The 17722-nt window shown below is 42.0% G+C and overlaps 1 protein-coding gene across 4 annotated transcripts in view; it reads right to left on the minus strand.

Annotated features, from left to right (window-relative positions):
* LOC100744739 (amyloid beta A4 precursor protein-binding family B member 1-interacting protein-like) overlaps nt 1–17722 on the minus strand; it is a 144556-nt gene that overhangs the window by 20454 nt on the left and 106380 nt on the right. For 3 of the 4 annotated variants that reach the window (XM_012389358.3, XM_024369836.2, XM_012389357.3), the window contains one exon: nt 4100–4199. In XM_012389358.3, coding sequence (XP_012244781.1) covers nt 4100–4199 — 100 coding nt within the window. Of the gene's footprint in view, nt 1–4099; nt 4200–9454; nt 9751–17722 lie in introns of those variants that run through there. The other variant, XM_024369837.2, reaches the window with a different exon arrangement.

A 17722-nucleotide genomic window follows, 5' to 3' on the forward strand; every position in this document is an offset into this window, starting at 1 on the left:
TGTCCAAAAGTCATTTCATCTTTGAAACATAACAGACTGTTGTATTTATCGCACCTACCAAATCTCGCACGAGCATCACATTACCCTCGCGCTACAGATAAAATACCTGATGACTCAAAGGAAAACGAAATTCCCTGCAAGGTTTTATTTTCTATTCGATGAGAATGCTTTTACGAGATGATAAGCGAGCAGAGATCGCGACGATCGAAAGTGCCGATGGTCGTTCCGTGAGAGCTCCGTAAAAGCGCGTTGATAAAGAGATTTTATGATCGCCGCGATATCGTAAAACCATCCGTTGAAGTATATCGGGTAATACAGAGATAAGAAACGCGTGCATAAGTGCGATACGCGATCACGTGACGAGCACGATTATCTTCAATTTAAATTATGACGGTTGTCTTCTTGAAATTAATTAACTCGCTTCGCAAATGTTTTGTGCTACTTCTCCAACTATTCAAATATCTCATACGTATGAAATACAATATTTTAAATTATTAAATCGATGCACTGCCACGATCATGACATAGAACGTTTCATCTAACTTTTTTATTAAATTTGCAAAATTTAGATTACTTTAAAAGCTTCCGATTTCTTTGCCATCGAAACTTCTACCTCTCGACTGAAAGCTCTTTAAGCGTCCATCAACGAGATTAAATTCGGTACCACAACATTTATCGACTCTTCGAAGCGATAGGGCTACGACGAATATTCCGAAACGATGCAAATTGCACGGGTTTCGTCGCAGTACAACCGTTGCAAACTTAACATCATTAACTTAGAATTTCGTTGTAGACGTATGCAGAATGTCCGGGGAGGAAAACGGACGGAAGATATGAAACGACGCCAGCGTAGTATGCGCTTGGGCTATTTTAATGCGTCGCGAGATGATTGATTAAATTTCTGCGAGGCTACGTCGCTGTAATTGAATGCAAGTCCCGAGCTGTTCGGGATTTTTACAACTCGATCGTAGCCTGCCCCTCTAGAGATGCCACGACAATCCTCTGCGAAGATACCGGATCGCAACGAACAACTGAGCGTGCAATTTTCCTGCTACACGTTTGCGTTTCATACTTTTCTTCGATCGTGATTAAACCGCCGATGTTTATGCAAATTTACGTGTTTACGAAAGAAGCGGGGCCAAGGTACCAAATTTAGTCGTAGAAACGAGAATGAGACGATCGTAAAATTACTTCTTACTCGTACCAACAAAATTAAAGTTTAAAAAATCGATTTACTTCACTCATAAATATAAATAGAAAAGAGGTAAACGATAAAATACAAGCCATAGTGGTATGTCCCTGCTGCGAAGTAGAAGGAAGTTTGAATGAATAAAAAATAGGGATTAATTTTTCATGACTTGCCTTCCTTGAGTTTCGTCAAGTTACCAATTTTACCCCCTACTGTCCTGTCTCGAGCCGAACGCAACAGTCATTAGTCCTTTGAGCACACGTTTGGCTTCTTTCGAGCCTCTTTTGTGTCGGTTCTTTTCACTGCGCGTTTACTTTGCGAGGGAAGAAGCAAGGATCCTTAATAAAGAGCATAGCTGCGGGTAACCAAAGTTCAACCACGAATGAAGCGTGTTTTCAAATTACGCATGTAAGATACAGCGAAATAGTTCAAGAGTAGATCGAATAAATTTGAACATAAATTAATTCGAACACGATCCAGCGAAACGTTGAATAATTTACATGTCGAATAAAACTTAGTCACGCGTAATTATACGTTTCGACGGTGTTAATTGGTAATTAAAATTTATGTACACGTAAACAGTTTCAGATACAACAACGACGTTTTAATCGGCATTTTACATTAACGAGATAAATTAATGAAATTGCTATAATTTTATTCGTTTAAACGTGATTTCAACGACGTTTATCAAATTGGTTTGAGAACGTTTCACGATCGCCATAGAACCGTGTCTTGCCCTTTGAGTGAGGTGCGAATGAAAGTTCAAGGAATAATTAAAAAGCGAAGAGTAAAAAGACCGAAGGAAAGCGAAAGCTCGGAAAACGTAAAAGATAGAAAGAACGGATTAAAAGTGGAGATTATTGCATCGCGGTAATGAAACTGCCGTGGTAATTCCGATTTCAATCCGAGTGCACATTAATTAAAACACACACGCTCGTATCAATTCCCAGGAGCAGATTCTACTGTCACTTTATAAATTGCTTCGTCTTTCAACGCGTACATTTTTAACGTATTTTTAACGCGCGTATTTCAACTTTTGCAGTACTCATCCTCTTCGTGTCGCTCTCACCTCTTTTCTATGATTAAAGGTTTTAACGCGAATTATCGTACTTCCGTGAAGTACTATCGTTATTACGCTTTTCAAACAAGTACTTGGGTAATGTAAAACGATTTTTAACGAGGTATTATAGGTAGTTTTGAACGAGAGAGTATACAAAATTGTAACTAAAGAACGTTGAAGATAGAAAAACGCACTAAAACCTTGAATAATATTGCTCTTTAAAATCAATCACGTACCTCAAGTTCAAATAAAATATGAAATAATTCTTATTTATCCTGAACAGTATCTTCAAAAAATGAAAAATCGGAGATACCCGTAACAAAACAGAACCACCAAGCAATAAAGTTAAATTTAACAACCAAAAGGAAGCAAATTAATGGAACGACCGAAAAGAGGGCAGAGTTTTTCAAAGCCAGAGGCGAGGAAGAGGGTGCGAAGCTGAGGTACAAGCATGGTACAGGATTTTTCAGACTATCGGGCGCGTACACCGTGCGGTTAGAGGCTGCTATGCGGCACTATCGAGCATAAATTCGCTGATACGACGAGGCAGGGATTTTTCTCGTGGCGCGACGGAGAGGTTGGAGCTAGTTCAAAAGATTTAAGATAAAGCGCGCGTGGTGTAGGTGCGAGGCTCGATGCCGTTGCAGTTGCAGCTGCCGTTGCCGCAGAATCGCCGCAGGAGACGACGTGACCGGCGATTCGAGCCACCACCGAACCAGGCATCACGTTCGACCAGCGTCGAATTTTCTACGCTTCAGCCTGCTTACTAGACGTTTGTGGCACTCGAAGAAACACACTGGGGAAATAGGAATATTTCTTCGCTTTTCAATTCCTCCTACGTTTTTACGACTCTGTCGAGAGGAATAGTAAGAAGAGTCGAGTGAAAGGAATTAGTAATCAATGGATTGCGCATTTTTATTCGTTTATGGGAAATGTAAAGACATAAAAATGCACGGAAGGCTCGTAATGTGTAAAAAGAAAAAAAGTATATATATAGAGTTAAAAATATAGTAATTTTTACGATACATTATTACGATTAAACAACTATGTGTAACTTCAATACGATTTCTTTAGTCAAAAACTTCGTTCCCAGGACTGAAACTAATTTCACCATTTTTACTTTCAAAGTAACCAACAGTCAAAAACTTTCGATAACATTAAACGACGTCTTGCTCATCGTTCCTAGCAAATTATTAAATCCTCTAACCTAAACGGTCATTTAACGTTCAAGTTTTCCAATAACCACGTAATTTACGATCTCGAAACGCTTTTATCGACGATAAGATCATCGTGTCCGATCAGATTCTTCGTCGCATCGCCGCACCGCCACGAAATCGCAGCACAAGGTGCAATAAAACACCGGAAATTGCTCTTTACCGATGCGTCCCCTCTTTGTCCACAGAAAAACTCATTTGCCGTCGACTCGGTTTCACGAACATTAGTGGAGGGACATTTGCACGCCACCAACAGCCGATTTAATCAGAGAGTAAGATCAACGAAAACATCGTCGTTTTCTTTGGGTTCCACGAGCATGTTTCCGAGGGTAAAAAAAAAGCTACGCCACAATCTCGCGGGATGAAACGTCTCTTTTGTGCGCGATGTCCCGTCCGTTTATTCACGAAGCACGAAATAGAGGAGGGTAGAACGTTAGAAAAACTGTCCTAGATACGAGACACAGGTCGTGTATGAACATGGACGGACGTTCACGGTATTGAACAAAGCAGGAAGTCGGATTTTTTGTCCCGAAGGAAACGTTTTTTAGAGCGGCGCAATGTCACAGCCGCGGAAATTACATGGAGACGGAACGATCGATGTCTATTGAGAATTTTGGATACAAAAAAGATAGCTCACCTTCCAGATTTGCCATGGAGAACCTATAGCTATCGATTCTCGGCGTGTTGATGTCCGAGTTGAAAGGCCTGAGGGTCGCTGAGCTCACATTGTCCAGACCCTGCAACAGCAATTTATTCTAACATTAGTTATTTATTTATTTTAGTGTTGTTATTTATAGGCACTGTTGAATAAAGAAGTTTTAAAGACTTTCTGGTTTGAGAAAAAATACTTTGTATTCGATATTTCGTAATATATGTAATGTACGAGATATTAACGTTAAACAACGGTATACAGGTTGTACAATCGATCGATCAAACGACATGATACATTAGAAGTATAGGTATCGTTGAAACAGTAAAACGCCAGCAATTCTAATTAAAGAGACATCATCGAAAAATTCCCCACCAAACTTTCCCAAGCGTAATTAATTTCACAAAAAGAGCGTGGAAAGTTCTTTTCCAGCTATGTCCAAGTCACAGCCGTTGGCTGAACATACAGAAATAAATCATTTACCACCCTAGAAATGGTGTCGATAACGCAAGCACGTCCGACAAAGGAAACAACACGATGAGTCCTCTGTAACAGAAATAGAGGCGCAAACGCGAGCTGAATCCGTAGTTCCTCGCGGTCTACCGACGCTTCTTGCTGCAACACGATCGATCGATAATCCGCTCGAGATCCTTTTACGTTCCTAACTCGGCTGGGAATACGATTTACGTGAAACCGCGGAGTCGCTCACCCAATTTCCTACGGATAATCTCACATTGTTTCGCGATCAATTTCGAGAGATCGGTGAACGCGGCGAAATCTCAACGCGCGCTCCGAGGACGTTTCCGTAGGTCTAATTCGACGCTTTGGGGCGAAATAGGAATTGTTAGCAGCGAAGTACTGTCGAAGTTGCCGAGAAGGGTGGAAAAGGGAGAACTGGAAGACTTCCAGATATTCGATTGTTTTGCAGACGCGTGCATGCAATGATAACGACGAGACGGTGCTGTTTCTGTGTATCGTAGCCCGAAGGTGGCGAAACTTGCCTCTTAAAGGGATGTTTGCGCAGGAGAAGTTTGTGCTTCCGTTTCCAGCGGCCGTCGACGTCGAGCAACCAGAAATTTACTTTGGAATGCCATTCTATTTGAAAATTGTATGGTGGTTTGCAGTTTCTATAATGGAAATAACAATTGGATTGCGAATAATTGATATTCTGCCACTTAGAGCGCAGAATATTCCATTGTTCGGTAATAAGGAACATCTTAGCAATTCTGGACAATTTCCATGCGATCTACAACATCGCGACTGGGAGAAGATTTTGAAAAAGTGGCGTTTTCCGAGGAAGAGGTCCAGCCAGCGCTTCTCTCGCGGTGGCGCACAGCCAGCGGACTTCCGCGTTTTGAACCATTAACCGTAAATAATGCGAGAACCGAGTTGCCCGCTCGGCCGTGTATGTACATGCGGCGTTCTACGGCGGTTAATCAAGCAACAGCTCCACACGGTGAACACACAATGCCTTCGGCTTCGCCACGTACACATACACAACGTGAACACATACACACAAACACAGGAACGTAAAACGTTCCAGCGGATAGGAGAAAACTGGGCTCGTCGTGTGTACCTCGTGTACACGTTTCGCTACGCCTGATAGATCGCCTCTCTCCATCCCTCTCCTCTCTCCACGACCTGGCTCTCTCTAGCTGTGTGACCGGAGGGCACATAGGATCTCATGGGACGCTGTATCGGCGATTCTTCGATGGCTGAATAGCTGAAGCGACTGGAAACACGGGGTGACTTGTAAACGACAGGGTGAAACTGGCGTGGCATTGCTTAGAATGCTTGATGACACTTTACCAAGTGGATCGTAATTGGCGAGAGATCTTTCGAATCTGCTTGCAAATCAAATTACATCTTTCATCCTACGTGTCATTAGCGAATTACGAGCTTTCCGTTTCGTACGCTTTTACATCGTTCTTTGCATGAATGCCAGGGAATTATTTCCAACGGCGATTAATCGAAGAAGCTATATCGAACACCAAAAAATGTTTATCATAGAGAAAATACGAGACACACAAACTAACCGTTAAAAGAGAGAACTGTTCGTTTTCGAGTTCAGCGAGGTGCATCAAACCCAATAAATCGCTAGGGCTTACGTTCTCGAGAATATAGAGGGACGCGTGTTACAGCGATGGCTTCTCCCGTCGAGCTGGTAAACGCAATGTGGGTGTAAACGTGGTGAACGACCCGGTAACCACCATTCGGCCATCAGGCACAACAATTAGATTCGACCGGATAAGTCGACTCTTCCTGTAACGCGAAACTCGTGGACGGTTACGTTGGTCGTATCTCGCGTGGAGCATTGTCACGGATATTTAGCCGTGTTATTGACGTTCACGGGGTCAGATACCATGCTGCGATAGAGAAGAACGAATTTCTCCCAGGATTCCTACGTCGATTCCCTCGCTGAGAAGTTAATCGATCAGCGAGCGATGAGGTGAGCGCGCGTGGGAGTGAAACAACGGGAGAGCAAGGAAATCGCTCGATTGGGATCTTATCCACCGGTTAACGTCCTCGAAACAACCAAGGAATCAAGTTTCTGAACTATCACAACCAGAATGATACCGTATATTTCAAACGATAACGTTTGCGGTGATACTTGTTCGCCTAATTTATGCTGGTTTTGAAGTATCGTGTTCCTTTCTGGATTATCGGTTTATTCGTAGACGAGATGGTTTAGTATCTTGTTTCGAGAGAAATGAAACAACGTGTACAACGCTTAACAGGTTAAAGAACATCGACGATCCATTTCAATTCCTACTTTTTCTTTTTAGGCAAAAAAAAAAAAATGTCGAGCATCTCGACCTTAACACCACCGCGATCAACGTTAAACAAATCTATCTTTCGTAGTTGCAAATAATGAAAATGTCTCTAGCCGAAACGAACAGGTTTACGAGGCGAAAGCCTATAAACGACAAACGGAAGACGCAGGAAGCGTTCTCTAGAGGCCACGAAATATCCCCTCGAGACGTTCTCCGCCGATGATGAAATAATTTGTACGCGGCACGGGGTGCGCGCGACCTTACATTTTTCATGGCCACGGGGTCTCTTTCGGGCGACGGAACGCGAGTTGAAAAGAGCAGAAAGCTCGCACTCGGCCGAGTGTCGGTTTACCCGCGCAAAGTACGAGTTTACTCTCGACTCGAGTCGACTACGCTTTCTTGGCCTTTTACAACACTACCCTCTCGAGGACTCGTGCTTTTTCCCGACGAAAAAGCCAAAGGAGAGAAAGGCCGCTTGCCGCCAATTTATTCTCACTGAGAACCTTTCTTCGCCCGAGCTTTATCGCTCGGCGATAAAAACTCAACAGCCGAGGATCGAACTTTCCTCGATTCAACCGACGAACGATATCACGCGGGTTGTTTCTCTCGACTCGAGCGAGAAACTTTTCACGCTGAAACGATCTCTCAAAGAAACAGCTGTAACATCGTGCAAACAACGCGAGCAAACGACTGGAAAGAACGGTTAAAAAAGTTTCGAGAACACGCTTCCGACGATGGTTCGCGCAACTTGCTTCGGATCGTGCAGATTCCTTTTCTTTCTTTATTGCGTTGTGATTGCTGTTTCAAACTTGCATTGGCGCCGAATCTATCATTTTTCTCGTCGCAAGCAAATGTTTTTGCTTTCAATTAGCGTGATCAGCGATCGCGAATATTTATAAACTTACGAGAAATTTTTATGTTCGAAGATGTAAGACGGAAAAAACAATCTACATCCTAATATCTCTCATTACAAGCCTAATTTACGAAAAATGAAGATACCACTCTGTCAGTCGCTTTTAATTACCATCTGCCTCGGCGAGCATTAACGCAAAGACGAATGTCCATAGCCATTCGATTCGCTGGTATGATTAATCGACATGCACGCAGTCGATGGAAGCTATCGCGGATATTGCAGATGCCGCATTCATCACGACCGTAGAATATTTCGGCGCATCGACTGTCAAGCTTAAGTAAGAAACATGTTCCACGAGGACAGCCGTAAAATTGTCCGGAAATAAGTCTGTCACCCGTGTGCGAGAGCGAAACAACCCTCGAGGAAATGCAGGTGTCGTCTGTACGCGCCTGACGTGCCAACTTAATATTAAACATCTTCAACCACCCTTATTGATGCTTAAGACCAGAGAAGAAATGGGGTATCTACCCTTTGGAAGAATCTTTTATCCTTACTTTGGCCGACAACATAAGAAAGTTCGTAGGAGGTCGAAGTCGTATCTGGGAGATCGAAGAATTCTAAATTATCGCATTCAGCCGACTTAAGGTCGGATTAAGGGGTTGAAATAAGGAGGTATAGGAGTCACGTTACGGAGAAAGTCTGACGAACGACGTTAGGATTCGTTGCCACGAAGGGGAAAAAATACCATGAGTGTATTTAATCCTCTTCTTGGCTCAGGACACAGAGACACTGGGTTGCGCGAGAAAAATACGTGATTTGTCCCCGTCTGGAAGAATCCCCGAAGAAACTTCTCCCTTTTTGGCTGCCTCTGTTGGAACAGCATCTCGTGCCAATACGATGTTTCCCAACATTTCCTCGAACCCCGAAATTTACCGCAACGATATAAAGGTCGTTGTATCCAATTTCGTGGCGTTATTCCCGTTTGGGATATTTATGAGAATATTAAGGTACTAGTGGCGTTTGAGAGGGTAATGATATGAAAATCTGACGATAAAATATTCGAATTGGTCTAACGAAGCTTTAGCGATATTGAAATCGTCATGTACAATTTTATTCGTGCTTTCTATTACCGATACAATCTGAGAAGAGCAAATCGTACAGGTTTGATTTCTGTACCTATAAACTGAATGTTTCAAACCGACTCGAAGTTACATATTTCTTAAATAAGCACTTTTAACACGAAGTCCAACGAAAGAGTTAATCGATCTATTGGATACAAAGTTGCACGTTTTACGAACAGGAATCCGTATCTTCTGTCGGTGTTTCGTTCATTCAGGCCAACTTTCCGCGAGATGATCGCGCATTACACGTAACCTGATGTTTTAAATGCGGAAACCGGTTCGGAAAGCATAATCCTACGCGTTCACAGAGAGTATAGAGGAAATCGCTGGCGAGTTACAATTTCCAGGAACCCGTTCCACCTGAGAGAACCCGCTTAACCATAGTCTCCTAATACATGCATAATTTCATCTTCAAACTTTCTACGACTCCCTCTTTGCTCGTTTCCTCTCTTATTCTTCGCGTGTTATCCTACGGTCTTTTATCCCATGTCATGGGACCGTTTTCGACCAAGCCATACCAAACCATAAGAAGCCAACTCAGCGATCTATCCAATCAAATGTAAATTTCTCTGCTTCTTTGCTGCATACTACTCACGTCCTCCTGTGCCTTGTGGCTTTTCCATCGGAAAAACCTATCCATTTGGCAGCCTGGAAAGCTCCTGCGTCCTGATAGCCTCGCTTCTGCTCACAAACTCTCGTCTACAGCATCTTCTTCAAGAATATCGTGTCTTCTTTCTTTCGTAATTTTTGTTTACGATTATTTGTATGGACGAATAAACTGATAATTATTTCCGGCATAATTCACGTGACTATGAAAAACATTCAGCACAAACCGGTAGAACGAATGGAATCTCGTAAATGAAGTTAGACGAAGCCAGTTCGTAGATTAAGAACGAATCGTTTACTTCGGAGGAAGTTGGTTTTATACGTCTAGACTTTCTGCGTTCCACCACGATCCTCGATCGACACTAAGAATCAGAGACTACGCCACAAGGGGGAGGATAACACGGTGTCGTGGCCAATAACAGTCCTTGAACCTGGCCGAGCGATCGTTTAACGATAGTCATCGCGGGGAACGGTCGGCCGTCGTGGGCCTCCGTTTCACAACAACGTCCAAGCTCCTCTCGCGTGACCAGGCTAATGAAATCATCGGTCACTCGAATTTCCTCCCGCGCCGAACGTATAGAGTACGCGATTTCCGGCGATGGGACAGCCCGTAGAGGAATCGGTCACATCCTGCGATTGACTCGACTTCGCTTACGATCCCCGAACAAGTCTTCGAAGAAATCTTTCTAACGTTAACGATGCATCTAAAATCTGTAAGACACTGAACCTGTCCTAATATTTATAAGCATCGACCAGCAAGATCTATCCGATTAGCTTGCATAGTTCAATTCACAAAAATCTATATTTACGTTTCGACGTCGATACTATTTCACTGAGAATCAAGAACATGTCAAGTAACGATAACGTGTAAATCATTGATGCGACACGCAAAAGGTCGCAGAAATCTTTATCGTCACAGAGCTTCGAGGAGTACGAAGGAACATCCTGTGAAAAAATCGGAGAGATTTGGAACGATCGGTCGGATTACGATCGAGATTCGAGGTGGACGGTTCGAAGTGGACACGGACGACCGGCGTGATCGCGTACTGGCGTGGTATTGCAGGCACTGGATGCTGATCCGCGAGGGATTCAACGTGGAGCCGGTCGGTTCTTCGTCCCTCGCCCTCTCGATTCCCTCCACGACGTGAACGAACGAGAGGAGAAACTTCCTATCTCTCTCTCGTTCTCTTCCTCCTTCCCCTTTGCTTCCCTCTGCGTCCAACACGCGCATGTGCGGCTATCGATTCCGCCTGTTCCCGCAGGAACACAGGACTACGGCGATACTTTTTCCTGCGCAATGCTGCGAGGAAATCGTCCTGCGAACACCCCCTGCCGGAGATACGATAAAGACACGCGCGGCCAAATGGGTTGCACTCGCAAAGGGCAAATTTCAACTGAGCAGATTCCATTCTACCTAATGTGTTTCTTGGAATGTGTTTCCTCCGTACGAAGAGTACAGGGCAATGACAGTATTCCAATTCTTTACGGGAAAGCAGATTTAAGATCCACCACGTTGTCAATCGATTTCATCTTACCAACATCTTGTTTTTATATATATTTTTGTAATGTTGTTTGTCGTAACATTACGATATAACATCAAGGTATTAAAATGTTATTTGTCTTAAGTGACTAATTACAAATAATTGTATGATTACACGATTAGTTTTATATAATTATATTCGTAGACAGTATGTCGATTAGCATTAACGATACAATTTCTTGTGCTAATTTCGTATAATAAACCGTGGAAACTTTAATTAAGGTTAAAGAATAGCTTGTATACATAATAGTTTCGGTTATGAATTTATGGCTTTGATCCGATAGTACTTTAGTTTACCAAAGTATCATTTATAATTCAGTTTGGGGGGTGAAACTTCTGCAATTTATTGTTACGGTGAAAATGAATATAATCGCAGGATTGTTAGTGTGTTTTCAGTTCGCCACGAGCACGGCCTGCGCCTGCTGATGAAACGAGCTTAATTAAAAGGATTTAACGAACGCCGCCCCGGCTTTGGGCGAATTTAATTAAAGACGGAACCGCATCGATGCACCGATGCATCCTACCTCCTGTAATCTCTCGTACGATTTTCACAATTTTCTCTCCACAAAGTCATGATATAAATCTTACGACGTGAACGCTACGTTAAAATAACAGCAAGCTTAAGAAAATTCCACGTGATCCATCCATTAGAATTTCTTTACCATTCTATTTTCTTATATACACGATTTTAATGTTTTACGTGTATAATAATTTATTTGTATAATTAACGATAATAAGATGTCATATAATTATTACATAATTTACAATGTATAATACGATCGTATCTTATATTTTACGAAATACCAATCATTAAAAACCAGACGTTTCATGCGTTACAACACAGCTCGTTTCATTCGACCGTACGCACACGCGTAAAAACGAAACATCCTTCAGAAATTTCATCGGTTTTTCTTTTCTTCGGAACTTTCTTTTCATAGTTTTTGGTCCGACGCGTTGACTTGTTCGCATCACCCCAACTGCACTCGATGCAACGCCGCCATAACAACTCACGGGAGTCGAATTACCCCCCACGGACTAGAAAACAGGCAGGGGGAGAGAGACAAGATTCGTTGGACCAGCAGATGCATTCGCTCAGGTGTTGTATTCGAGCTCGGTCGTGCATTCACGCACCTACACGAACCTGATTAATCGTGGAGGTGAATACGACGCAACCCTCCGTCGACGATTGCCCGTGTCCAGCCCCCGTTTCGCGATGGAAAATTCCGCTTCCCCCGAAAACACTTGGCACAACGAACCACCGCGACATTCCCGATGGCACCTTTTAATATCGACGTTTGTTTGTCTGCGACTCGCGCTCATTCGAGGGCTACTTTCATCGAGCAATTGCTATTCTGTTATCGTTTTTCTGACCGTTTTTCTCTTTACGATGGGCTCTTTTGCGATTTTTGAAAGAAATTCACGCGTAGGTGAGGGATATTTATTTTTAAGTGATTTTTGATGCTGGTGAATTCTTACGAGGGCTCGTTTTATTGTCTCTGATATTAGTCTCTGATATGGAAGGGTTATGTAAGAATAAAATTTTGTCTGAAGAATGTTTAATTCCTGAATGGACAACTGATAGATCGTTTTATAATTTCCTACTTTTTCGTGGTTATATAAATAGCCGTGTAACTTTGACATTCAATTTTCTCGGAGGTAATAAAAAATTTACATGGAATCGAGCATTGCTGAGAATATTTGCGGAAGCGATGTTTAACTGACAAAATAATATTTATTTAATTTCAAGTAAATAAACAAGTGCGGTATATCTGGGAAAATAATATTCCGCAGACAAAGTAACAATGAATTCCTCGAAAAATCATACGGATTCGTAAACAGAATTTCAATAAACTGGAAATATCGAATCTTGCAAACGAAAATCTTGAGACGAAACGGCAGATCGGATACAAATGTATACATTCAATCGGTTAAATGAACTTTGCGTTCGAACATATTGCGCCTTTTACACGAAAGGAGATGAGAAAAGGCAAGCGAATTCGAGGGAATAAAGTTGGGAGTCAGGTAGTAAGATAAAGCGTCTTCTCGAAACTGACAATTGACTAAGAAAAATAGAGAAAGCTTGTGAACCGTCTATCAGAGCGAAAGTTCGATTCAAAGCGCTTTGCAGCTTTGCAAGTCTCTGGGGGAACATCGTTCGATATTTATTTTGTTCCGAAGGAGATACAAAAATAAATTCGCTACGTGACTGTCTCTACAGCGGCTATATTTCTCGCAAAGGTTAGATACAACGAAATAAGAAAGGAAAGCATAAGAAATTGCATTATTGATGACGTTCGAAAGAAACGAAGTTAACGTGACACGTGCAAAATTGTTTCTGATACGGTTCGTGTCAGGGAATTTATTTGATAAATTGCCGTAAAGTCTCTGAGAATCGACGATATAAGCATTTACTATTAAATATTGCAACTGTCATGTAATCGCGATACCGTTAATGTTATAAATTATATCAAACTATCGCAGAATTTTCTCCTTTCCTTTATCGAGTTTATCGATCTTATTGACTAAGGTTACTTACTTGAAAAATTGAAGATAATCGTGAAAGTATCAACAGATACCGTTTTATCTCTATATGTGTTTCATAATTTTCAAGAAAGCAGAGAAAGCACGCTTGTTTCTTCGTTAATATTCCGTAGCCTTGACCCGTAGCCACGTTTGCAGGAAATCTAAGGGCATGGCAAATGAATCGATTGTTGGAACACGCTCAAACATACTCGGGGACCACGCACTATGCTCCAACTTGGCTCTAACAAGCGTCTCTTTGGCTTCCATTATCGTCGCAACGCAGAAACACGATCTAAAGGTGCCTATTACCATGTGTACACTTGCCTCGCGCTGTATAATCTCGCCACCGCACCGGCTGCGGCTCAACCCCAATTAGAGTTTTGGTAATGGAGAGACAGTCGGCCGTAGCCATGAAAATGTACGGGCGAACGTCGATCAGTCGTTTCTCGAAACAAACAAAGCAGAAGATTGGCATGGCCGTATCGTTTCAGATGGTAATTTTCATTTTCTATTCTAGTCAAAGGAATTTGATTTCAGATGAATTTCAAACGTTTTATTCCATTTTTCCTTTCATCGTACAAACTACTCCATGCTATTGCAATCCGTTTGAAACTTTTCTTTATCGCCTGTTTCATATTTCACGTACACGATTTTCTTTTACAAGCTCGATCATCTAAAAATTCAAGTTCATAGTTCGATCGCGTGAAATTCGAATTCCGTGCTGTTCGATCGTTTATTTCGAAGCGTCTGCGTATGCAGCTAAGGCTGCGTTCCAAAACGTCCAGCAGAACTCTGAGAAACGCAAAGCGAGATACGGAGGCAAATATAATTATAGACTCGTTGCCGAGGCAGCAGAAATCGCCCGAGGAACCGTTCTCTTGGTTTTCTAACGAGAAACATAAGTTTAATTCTGACTTGAAAATAAGTACACGAGGACACGTTTGATGTTCTCGCGCGTTTCATAGCGGTTTTGCATCCTAAGGTTCAGCCGTTTGCACAAAAGGTATATCGTTGCAGCTACGTTATATCTGTGTTGAATAAACAAACGATAAAAAGCAAGGAACAAAGAGGAAGTAGGAAACAAGAAGCAGGAAACGGCTTAATTAAATACGGTGTTATATCTTGCTGAGAGTTGCATATTCATTCATAGTGTACTCCCATATATTCTGAACGTTTTAACGAATTAACGAATTAAAGATCTATTAATAATAGTCGATAAAATCAAACTTTGCTTGCAATAATATCGACCGCCAAAGAGTTAAAACAAAAATTGAAAATACTTTGTAAAAAGAAAATAGTATCGTTGATCATTTAAGAAGAAAGGACTAATACACTTTCACGCTAGGCATTGCTATTCATCGAACGAACATGACAAAGTCACCAAGGTGAAACGTTCAATTTTTCATTCCATAGACTTATCCAGCATCTACCGTCAATCACGGAAAAATCGTCGGAGTTCCAACGAAAAATTTCCATCGAAATTTTTCTATGCGAACATCCATCTCGAAAATGCAGGGTTTTAAACGTCACGTACGTGTTACCTGTCAATTCGACGACGACGAAGAAAAATATTCGGTATCCACGAGGAATAAACATGCGTCGTTGGCTAAGCCGTCGCGTGCTTGCATATCCGGTGCACGAAAATGCATTCGAGAGTGCAGCTCTCGAGCCACAATGCACGCAGCACTAGAGACTTGCGTATGTCCGCGCGATGTCATCGCTCCTTTTTGTCGTCGATGACGAGATATCGACTCGTCTCTCCTCTGTCTCTTTGCTTTCGGAGAATGAAAGCCCCGCCAGAAATTAATTGGACGTGAAACGACGGAAGGCTGAATGATGTTTACGAGAATGACGGAGAAAGGTTGGAATATTCTTTCCTTTACATTTTATCCGCGGGAAAATGTGAGAAAATAAATGTTTGCTACGATATATGATGATAAATGACTAAATAGTTCTGTTGAATGACAATTACGTGCTATATAATTGCTTATAATTTTAGCTGCATAATTTGACTCGTAATTATAGCGCAATTATGATAGAATGTTAAACACGCTTTTAATCTTAGAAAGGCTTCAAAATATTTAATTACCGAGATATAGCAATTGTATAATATTTTGGAAAGTATTTTGCCTTTATATCCGGCCATCTCACTGAACGATGAATGAACGAAGATATTCACCTGATTGACTTGCAAATAACAGCCTAATAACACATCACACGTGATCTGGACTTTGCATCTTCAAAATATAACTCTCCAATTGCTCGTTTGAAATTTAAAATTCGCCGATAGTATCTTCACGACTCGTTCTCTGTTTCTTCGACGTTTCCCATAGTGTCTGCGCAAGCTTGTTTCCAGAAATTTTGCACGCAGATGTGAGCGGATGGCCAACCGTACAGTGTCTAGGTCTAGATTCTAAGCACGATAGGGCAGAAGTATCACGCGACATTCACGAGACCGTTCAGCCAGGAAGCGACGTTCCTTTAAAGTTCGCCGCTTATCACCGCGTATCGTGCGATTCTTCGAGGGAACGAGGAACATCCTGCCGAGTAAAATGGTAAATTAGACCCGGTGCCTAGTCCCTAAAACCATCGCCCTAATGTCGGCCGATTTGTCTCCCTATTCAGAGGGCACCCGCAGAAATTTTAACGGCATCTAAATTAAAACGATTTGCCGTCGCGATATACGTTCGCTCGAACGTTGCTTGATCGAGACGAGTGACATTAATTAAATTTCGAGATGAAAATGGATAATTTGTTTCCTACTGCGCTTTCGTCTGACCTTGCAAAAAGTTCGTAACTATAACAACGAAGTTTTTTTTTAAAGAAAAGTTAACAAGAAGACATCCAGCTAAAATGTTATATAGCTAAAAAGTTAACAGGAAGACATCCAACTAAAATGTTATATAGTACGAGAGTTTAAACGCCCCGAAAGATTGGTTTCTTTAAAAATTACACAGCTCGTGTTACATCTTCTCAGCACACTGATACAGAGTTAAGAGCGACCAGTTCACTGGCCAAAGAGGAAGTTGAAAAAGTCAGTCTCAAATTGAACCAGACAACGAAATAGACCGTCTGTCGGCCGATTGTTCACAGAGAATAGTCCCGTCAGTCGTCTGACGAATTAGATTGGATCTCCCATCTAGTCGCTAAAACTGCTACCCTAATATCCACCCTGGAATCGACCTCCCTTATTCACGAGGGTGCTGATGATTAATTGTCGCCACCCTTCGACAGCAACGTATCAAGGCGTACGAGAAACTCGTGATCTCATGCAACCGGCTTGAAAGTATCGAGAATGGAGGAACGATGTTGCATATTTGCAAAGTCACGTGTGCGTGCAAGTGGCGGATCAGAAAATTTCGCAAAGATTCGACGATATATTTACAGTTTGCTTAGTCGAGAGTGTTCATCGTTTTTTCCCAATAAATTATCGATCCTGTTTGCATAAGACTATCTGTGTTTTCTTACGGAAACAACGGCACGTTTGTTTCTGATTTTATGGCATCGGGCTCCGTTCGATAAAACGCAAGCTGCTCTTTCAGGGTTCTACGTAAGCTATCGTTCGTTCACGGATGTCCATTCATGATGTACACTTTGATAAATCGATGTTTGAGAAGCGGTAGGTAGGTTCGGAAACACGCGACTTGTCAATTGTTGATTCATATGGGCGGAGAATGTATGAGTTTCTTAAACGCTGAAACTATAAATTTTTATCACGGATGATCTTTACAGAAGCGATATCGATCAACACTACTTTTTCTCCATTTCTCAATCCCATTACGCAAATATACGATTGACGTTCCGCTTGGATGCGAGTTGACCTTTTTAACCAGCATGCGAGTCTCAATCGTAAAAAAGATGGAAGTAAACGCGAATCTCGTAAAAGCCTAATTGATCTTCACGAACGAACAGAGAATCGCCGAAATTTCATTCACCGGGGCATAAAATCGTTTCAACGAACCAATTAAATCGCGAAAGGCATGCACGCGTGTATATAATCGATTACGTGCACCCCCGCGTTTCGCGTTTGCCACGAGTAGTTCAAAGGGAATGAACTAAAAGGCAATCCTGCCTTTGCCATTTCCTTCTTTTTCGTGTCTCGATTTCGTCTTCTTGTTTTTTCAACGTTAATTTTCTTTTTTACCGTCTTGGCAGACTCGCTCGTCCGTCCATTAGCATTATTAAGGGTGGTTC

Source organism: Bombus impatiens, unplaced genomic scaffold, assembly GCF_000188095.3.
Source record: "Bombus impatiens unplaced genomic scaffold, BIMP_2.2 scf_0640, whole genome shotgun sequence".
Lineage (NCBI taxonomy): Eukaryota > Metazoa > Arthropoda > Insecta > Hymenoptera > Apidae > Bombus > Bombus impatiens.